At 42.3% G+C, this 9,278-nt stretch overlaps 1 protein-coding gene across 4 annotated transcripts in view; it reads right to left on the bottom strand.

Annotated features, from left to right (window-relative positions):
- Window positions 1-282: 282 nt before the first annotated feature.
- Window positions 283-9,278, bottom strand: part of LOC147634604 (uncharacterized) — a 33,981-nt gene continuing 24,985 nt past the window's right edge. For 2 of the 4 annotated variants that reach the window (XM_086803728.1, XM_086803727.1), the window contains 2 exons: window positions 858-1,038; window positions 283-741 (listed from right to left, as the gene is read on the bottom strand). In XM_086803728.1, coding sequence (XP_086659854.1) covers window positions 704-741; window positions 858-1,038 — 219 coding nt within the window. In that variant the 3' untranslated portion in view covers window positions 283-703. The remainder of the gene's footprint in view (window positions 742-857; window positions 1,039-9,278) is intronic. The other 2 variants (XM_086803726.1, XM_086803725.1) reach the window with 1 other exon arrangement.

Here is a 9,278-nt window from a genome sequence, read left to right as displayed (position 1 = left end):
TGATGAATTATGGATTATCACGAGCAAGTATGCTCTATGGTTGCATAGAAATTACATTGCCTTCATTATTAAAATTGTTGTTATTCTATGCCTCTCAAAATGTATTTCCACAATTTACCTTATTTTTTTGTTGGTCCCTCAAAAAATGCGGTGGTAATTTATTGCCAAAATGCCTAAAAATGGGCATAAAATGACTCAAAAGACTCAAGGTCTTCTTGATCAGCCATAGACCAAACAAAGAATTCCCAACAGCTTGTTCTAAAATCTCTAAGTTGAACACACTATATGGAAGCTAATCTTTTCAGGGGTTACTCTCTTGCAACATATCTTGTGTGTTCAAAGAACCCAAAACCAAAACCTTAACTTTGCACCAGAAAAGTTCTACACTTAAAAGACAAGGCTATACATTGTACTTTCTGTTAACTGTCCTCGGTGTTTGTACAAGTTAACTGAATACACACCAGCTTTAGGGTATTACCTACTCATATAAACCCCTCCAGGATTCCATCCAAATTGTAGTTTAGTAGTATCTGCTGGCAACAAAAACAACGCCTAAGAGCCAACTCCCAACAACATTGACAAAATTGCATGAGAGATCTGGTCCCAGCAGGTGGCCATAACTTTCTTCGCAGTGGCTGCTGTCGCCATGTTTGCTCTGCCACTCAGTCCATCAATGCAAGATGATTTGAGATAGGAAAAAGCATCAAGCAGTTCTGACCCAATTACGCCAACTCCACGGGACTGAATACAATGTCAGAAAATGAAAGTGTTCTCAAGGCAAAGAACCATAGAGATCAGAATGCAACTCAAAGCCCCATTACACAATAGCCTGCAATGGTTTCAATAGATCATATCACCTGTTGAAACTCTTTTGCTGGTGCTGTGAAGAATTTGCGTTCTGTCCACAGGCTGATGGAACTCCTCATGTTCTTGACTGTGACTCTTGTAAGCAGGTTTGATAGAGCTCGCAATGGGGAGATTTTCTTGCACAGTTTCGATTGAAGAATTATGGAACTCACCCTCCAAAATTCGCAGCACCTGATAATCTCAGCCAGAAAGAAAATTCGTTGTGTGCACTGCATAGACATTCCTTGCATATGGATTGATGCTAGTCTAAAGATGAAGACACTAAACAGATCGACTTGGGGCTTTCAGCTTTGGATAATTAAGAGAAATAAAATAAAATCTCCACTGATACGAAGAAGAAATTCCCATGACCAATCGAAGCTTTTGAACACAACAAAAGAGATTCTTTTGAGCACCCATTACCTGGTTAAATGGTCCTACTAGATGATGATGATCAGAGGGTTTCACAATGAAGGGGAATCCAGACGCATACTCATGCTCATGCTCATGCACACACACAATCTTTACAAGATTTAATTTGTTTTATTCTTTCTTGAATTAAAATTTCTAACATAAAGACCTTTGTTCTTTATTAAACTTCACATGCTGAAAATATGGAAATTCTTTTTTTAAGTGAGGCTCCTGGGAATTTAGAGCTAAAATCAAAACAAGAAGCTTGCCAAAAAAAAATTATTAGATTTGAGAAGGTTTTGAATCTTTCCAAGAAAGAAGATGCCTATATTCAACCATTTGGCCACCCAATTGGTCCACCCATGCTTTCTCATCATGTATGTACATTGGACTGGTGTCCATGGCAGGTGTGTATGCCGGGTATTGATGCCACTCATGTGATATTGTGGACTTGGCTTTCCGTTGGGACTTGTGCCTCCGTGTACATGCCCGGAAATGCTTGGTGGATTGGTGTTCCCGTGTACTTGCCTGGAGCACGTCTATTTTGGTATAGTCTCATGAACGGGGATTGTCCATACCAATGCTGGATTGCATAGCATCTTTATGTGCTTGCTTGCAATTGAAATTGCATGCTGCTTTCATGCTTGCTTGACCAATGTGTAGTTCCGGGTAAGGGGACGCCCACTAGCGAACCGTGCGTGTGAAATTGTCTGCTGACATGGTTATGTGGCATGTGACAGGTGGTAAGTATTGGTCATAAAACTAGCATTAGGAGTTAGCACTAATTTATAAGTGAGTGTGTACACACTTCATTAAGTTTTGGGCGACCAAAACTCACTTATAAATTATGACCAGCCCGGCGTTCACACACACTGATGTCCCGAGATGGACATAACCCAATGTCCACCGCCCAAACCTTATCCCCTTTGCACAAAGGGAGTAACCAGCCATGTGTCCACTCGAGCTTGCTCCACAAAGCACCTGCCTGCCACCTTACTGGACAACTCACCACCTCACTCTTCCTCCTCTCTCTAGAGATTGGCGCCTCCTTCATGAGCTGCATTTTCTGCACATTCTCCTTCCCAACTCCATTTCCAAGCTTGCTAAGGTGTTTTGGTGTTTTTCAAGCTTCCAAGAGTGTTTCCGGATGCTAATCACTCTCCTACACACTCCCAATGACTGAAATTCAGCAAAACAGCTCTCTTTATTACTGTAATTTCTGGTCTTTTGCTGAAAACCCTAATTTAAGCCCTCCTTTCTCAAGTTGAACCATAGGGGAAGCTTTCCCAAGGTTCCCTTCATCCTCTTGAAGACTTTTGTCTCGCGAAGAAATGCAACAAATCGAAGATCTCAACACTCCAAGGACTTCCATCGGCGAAGACTTCTGCTGTCATCGACTCTACTTGCTATTGGTAAGCTTTTATGCTTAAATATGGGAACAAGTAGCAGGAGGGAGGAACCGGATTACAAGACTACATACCCTGTGTAGTGTTCTCTTGTCCTACGTGCTCTCTTGCAGATTGTTGCTACCATGTGTTGGTGGAACAATAGAGAGCAGATGGTAGGGAACATGGGCACTTGAGAGGGTAGTGTGGATTGGAAGTCTACATCGACAACCACTTGTTTGCAATATTGTATTCATATGCATTGGTATGGAAATCTGGTCAAAAATGCCCATGACACTATGTACTTGATTCTCCCAAGATCAATATACTTTATTTGAGGGAGGGGTCAGCCGTTCCGGCTCATTGTGTGTCTCTTGTCAATTCAGCAATTTACTTCTTGTATTTGAGTAAGTGTCCATCAAATCTTAGTGTATTTAAGTGTATTGATTAGCATTGTGTTCAACCAAGTTACATATGTATACACATTGAGTGTACTTGGACAATTTGGTGCAGGTTTATACTTGCTTGAAGTTGCAGGCAAAAGTTTGCACAGGACATTTGGTTGCCTAGCAGTGCACATTGGTGCTTGGTTTGCTTGCTTGGTTTGCTTGCAGGTGTATTTTGTCTACATGGCTCAAAATGCAACAGATGTATTTAGTGTGCTCACCCAGGAGGACAAGTTGGATGGATGAAACTACTCCCTATGGAGTTTCACGATCCGAAATTTGCTGGTAGCCAAAGGGCTTTGGGGCATCGTGTTTGGAGACGACACACGCCCACTTACCATACAGCCAGTAACACCTCAAACGGGAGGTGCTCAAAGAGCTCTTGAAGTAGAACCTGCTCCCACACAAGAGCAAAAGAGATGGGACTCCAGGAATGCACAGGCCATGTCCTTGATAGCCCTTTCAGTGAAAAAGTCTATTATTCCACACATTCGGTCCTGCAAGACATCGAAGCTTGCATGGGACACATTGGAAGCAATGTATCAGGTATGCAATGAGGCAAGAATTGCCTACTTGAAGAGACAATTGGATCTTCTTTCTATGGATGAGGGTGATTCCATGTCAAATCATCTCACCAAAGTGAAAGATTTTCAAGAACAATTGTTCAACATTGATGAGGTTATCCCAGACAGACAACTAGTCACCAACACTCTTAATCATAGTGGTTGAGTACTTTAGGTACGGTGCGGTATGGTATGTATACAGTACGAGTACGTATCAAGATAAGTACTTTAAGTACGTTCAAGTTTTTTAGTATATATATATGTGTGTGTGTGTGTGTAAAATAAGAAATATCTAGCATCCATACAAAAATAGCATGAAAGACAATGGTAATACTGAAATGAAAACTAATCTATTAACTACTGAGCAATGACCACTGGCTAAAATAATTAAAAAACAAGCCAAATAAGTGTTGTACATTGAACCTCATATTTGGTACGAAGACCTTATCCGTACGAGGTACGGTATGTATGGAGTGGTATGGAAAGTACTGAAGGTACTCATCGGATGAGTACGGGTACGGAATGCAACTATGCTCTTAATTCTTTACCACCTTCCTATTTGGGCTTTCACACCTCTCTCAGCCTCTTATCAGAATATGCAACGGATATGAGACAGAAAACTGAGAGTACACGCAGCAGGACTCTATGATGAAGATGCGCACACGTAGGAGAGAACCACTAGCCTGAATATCAACGCAGAACTGTGTGAAGAAGAGCAAACGCAGAAGAAAGAGAGAGAAGTTGTATAAACTCTGTTCTATACAAGATTCGATACACATGATACAAGAGGTGTGGGGGCTAGGCCCTCTATATATATGGCCCTGGGCTGCTGTGGTCGGCCAGCCCAAAACAGGCCGACAGCAGCCCCATCTGCTCACAACCAAAAAAAATCAGTGTCGGCCAGAGAAACTCACGAAGCCTAATACAAACATTAACTGGAGTTAGCTACAAGCCATCTCAAAATTGTCTTATGGAAACACAATCATAAACACTAGAGTTAGCTAGCTACCTTCATTGTCATCAAGCATCCTTGAATCCATGCTTGTATGTTCACCACTACCACCCTATGGGGTCCACCACCATCTTGTGATCCATCACCACCGTGTGATCCACCAACTCAAGCTAATAGAAGGTACTTGATCATACCACCGTGTGATCCACCAACTCAAGCTAATAGAAGGTACTTGATCATACCACCAAATTGCTGGAAGATTTGGCTCCAGCAGTACTGACGATCACTCCATTGTGCACTTGGCATTGTCTGAATCCAGCATAATGCCTGATGGTTAGTGTCCGAACCTCAAATTCACGGCCATAAAGTAAATATTTTCAATGTTTCAAGGCCTGAATAACTGCTAGGAGTTCGCGATCGTAGACCGAGACATGTAAGCTACTAGATGACCATTCTGTTGTAATACACCTCCAATTGCGATGTTACCCGCATCAGTGATCATCTGGAACGGCTTGTCCCACGAGGCAAGCGCAAGACAAGGCGCTTCTGACAAAGCCGTTCTTGAATGCCTCCAATGCTCGTGGAGTCATTTGGATCCACTGCCTTCTGGTCTTGACTCCCTTTAGCAGATCAGTGAGGTCCACACTTGGGCGCCCGCCTGCCCATACTTGGGTGCCCGCCCGTTAGTCTATCCCTAACTCAGCTCGCCAATCAGCCTGCCTAGCTCCAAGCTTCCCCAACCTCGAAGCTAGTCTTGTGTGCGTATAGCACACGGTAGATACACACTGTGCACATGACATACTCCCCTTCCTCTAAGAGCTCACTCCTGAGCTCACTAAAAAGCCAAGGTAATCCCTCTGAAGAGTAGTCAATGTCTCCCATGTAGCGTCCTCCTTAACACGATCCTTCCACTTGATCTTGTATTTCGTGATAAGCGTATCACACAATCGTCTTTCATGAAATCCAAGAATCTTTTCAGGTTCGTGTGAAACAAATGTCATATCCTCGACATCTATGATTTCTTGAGGAGTAACTAACTGGTCAGTTCTACCCAGTACTTAAGTCTACTGACATGAAATACAAGATGAACTTTCACATGAGAAGGCAATCCAATTCATATGCAACTAAACCAATCCGTCGTGTAATACGAAATAGTCCACAGTATCTAGGGGATAATTTCGGAGATCGACCTGTCCGTAAAGCCTCGGAATCTTTCGAAACTCGCAAATACACCATCGTTCCTTCAGAGAACTCTCTGGGTGAACGATGTCTATTAGAATAAAATCTGTCTCTATCTTGAGAACTTCTAATAGATTCTTTCGCAACTTGTCACATTTCTTGCATATCATGCAAAAAATTACGTGCTGCATCATGCTGAAGTCCTGAGAATCCCACTGTAACAGGTGATCTAGGTTGAAAACCAAACATAAGCATGAAAGTACTGAAACCTGTACTCATATGCTTAGTACAATTATATGCAAATTCTAACATAGGAAGATAATCCTCCCATGAACTCTGTCTTTTGGATACAAATGCTCGAAGCATATCCTCCAAAATCTGATTCACTCTTTCAGTCTGGCCATCAAATTGAGGATGATCTGAGGAACTCAAATTCAAAGTTGTTTACAACTTCTCAAAAACACGTATGGTTGGGAGCCCTTTTGAGGGTTATGGGACCCAATACTATATATTGTTCCCAATACTTGGTTGAGTATGTGCACCCGGTGGACTCTCGAGAGATGTATGTAGCACTATTGGGGTTAAACTGGGCTGCCCACTCTCACCTACACTCTTCAGACTATACATTGATTAGATTGCAGTAGTCTCCAAAAATCACTGGTAAACTTAGAGTCCCTATCACTGACTATGTCCTGTGGTAACCCGTACAGTCTAAACAATTGCTCAATAAACTGACATGCTAATTGCGTAGCTGTAATGGTCTTCCGAGTCAGTAAAAATCTAGCCATTTTTGTCAAGCAATCCACCACAATCGTGGCCTTGACTTGTTCTTGGCAATCCGGTAATAGAATCCATGGAAATACTTTCCTATTTATTACCTGGGATTTGCAAAGGATGCAACAACCCAGCCTATCTAAAGCGTTTAGCTTTATTTGCTTGACAAACTTGACACTTGAGAATATAATCTTCTACATACCCTTTCATCTTTGGCCAATAAAAAGTGTGTTTCACTAACGATAATGTCTTGCGTACCCTAGGGTGTCCAGCAGCAGAAGGAGCGTCGTGACACTCCTTAAGAATCTTGGACCTAATGTCTGGGATCTGTGGTACACAAATTTTGTCATTACGGAATAGTAACCCATTCTGAATCATCCACTGACCTCTTGCAGCCTGAATGGTAGGCTGCTCAGTCATTGAGTCTTGGTTAATCAATGAGCTCCCGTCTTGGATCTTCTGCCAAAATGGACCAAAATAACTATCAGTCCTGCAAAGCCCTCTCAATGACTGAAATAAGTCAATAGAAATCTCGGTAAACGACAAAGTATTCACCTCTCTAATTCGACTAAGCACATCTGCGACACTATTCATGGACCCCTTTCGATAACGAATTTCAAAATCAAAATCTTGCATTAACTCAGCCCATCGAGCTTTCCTTCCTCTCAAATCATCGACATCACACACATACTTGATTGACTAATGATCAGTTAATACCACAAACTTGGAGCCATATAAATAACCGGTTAATCAGGTCATCTGATCTAGGGAGAGGATAACGGTTCTTAATTGTTAGCTTGTTCAATCTCTTGTAATCTATACACATTCTCTAGGTGTTGTCCTTCTTTCTCCTGAGTAACACAGGTGCACCCCAAGGTGATTTACTTGGACGGATCTAGCCCATCCTCAAATAATCTGCGAGTTGTTTGGCCAACTCATCTTCCTCAGCTTGGCTCATCCTGTAAGGTGGAATACTAACAGGGTGAGCACCAGGGACCAGGTCAATACGATGATCTACTGCCCTTTCAGGTGGTAAGCCGGATGGCAGTTCCTTAGGAAATACATCTTGAAACAAATCAAGTATCTTCTTTAATTCTTTGCTTTCAAACACACTTGATTCATTGACATCCATAGTTGGTATGAGAAATGAAGAAAGTGGAATCAAGACACAATGGAAAGCAGTATACAAGGAAGAATCCATTATACTTCCAAAATCAATTATATGTATAAGAGGTCTCTAAGAGGGATGAATACAATCACCTAAGATACTATACTAGGTGTTCCTATGTTCAAAAGAAAAAGTATGACTAGACCAATCTATCTGGACTAGAAGAGTCTTAAACCACTCAATCCCTAATAACAAGTCTACATGCTCTAGATGCATAATATAGCATTCTAGAGTATCTTCGTAGTCTTGAATCCAGATCGGTAGCTTCTCCACCTTTCGATCCCATACTTGCCGACCCGCAGGTAGGCGTACCTCATAGGTATGATCGCCAAGTGTTGTGTCAAGACCCAATCTCTGCACAAGTTTGTAATTAACAAAATTGTGTGAGCTCCCAGGGTCTAGAAGAATGTGGATTCTATGGCCATTCACTTCTCCATAAACTCGGAGAAGATCATGCACGCCAAAAACTTTAGAGTTGAACAGACAATCAGAACGTGAACTAGGGCGAGAAAGTATAGTAACTGACGTACCTGTCAAAGACAACTGGTTAGCTGCCTTTGGCTTGGATCCTGCATTGGTCTTTGCACCCTTTTGCTTCGGGCACTCGTTACGCATATGTCCTTTTTCTTCACAGATGAAGCAACGTCCCTCCTACTTGAGCTTCAAAGCCTTAAGGAGACGTTTTTTCTTCGCTGGGGTCGAAGTTGAATTCTTCGAAGGTTGGTCCGAAGACTTTCCTTCTGTCGTGCTAGCCATCAGTGCAGAGAACTTCCTTTTGTGCTTGTTCCCCTGCTCGGTCACGGGTTTCGACTTGGAAGAGACCATTGTATCATCATAGATACGAGTGGAATGAATGGCCTCGTCCAAAGTTTTCCATTTGTTGTTTTTAACCTATAAACGGTATGAGTTGGGTAAACCGGCTACGAAGAAACCCAAAAGAGTGGTGGAATCCATCTTCGTAGCTTTCATCTGCAAGTCCCTAAATTTTTGGAGATAGATCTCATAAGTGAGGTTCTGCGAGGTCATGGTCAAAGTAGCAAACCGGGCAACAATATCATAGTCATCCTCTTTCTTGAGGAGTTCTTTCTTGAAGACTTCTTCGAACTGTGCTCAAGTCATTGGTTTAGGGTTGAGGTACCACACCCAATGAAACACCAACCTCCACGCATTTCCGGGCATGTGCACACAGGCACAAGTTCCAGTGGAAAGCCAAGTCCACAGTAGCACACGAGTGGCATCAATATATATACCTAGATGAATCCAAGAACATGCCCAAATTCACCTTTTAGGAACGTGCATGTTATATACTCATGGTAGTCAACCCACAAGACTATATAACTATCAACTCCATTATGCATAGTATGGACTAGATACTACGACATCAGTGCCCAATAGTGGGTGTAGAACTCTGTATCAAGATATGCTCTCACACACGCACTCCACACACACACACACACACACACACACACACACACACACGAGCATATATTCACACAAAGGCTTTCATACTGAGTTTTTGTCAAACCTCCGGAGATGTAGGGCAGACTCAGCCAT

This window comes from Cibotium barometz, chromosome 10 (assembly GCF_041138505.1).
Source record: "Cibotium barometz isolate CiBa-2024 chromosome 10, ASM4113850v1, whole genome shotgun sequence".
Taxonomy (NCBI): Eukaryota; Viridiplantae; Streptophyta; class Polypodiopsida; order Cyatheales; family Cibotiaceae; genus Cibotium; species Cibotium barometz.
This window is presented reverse-complemented; position numbering and strand designations above follow the sequence as displayed.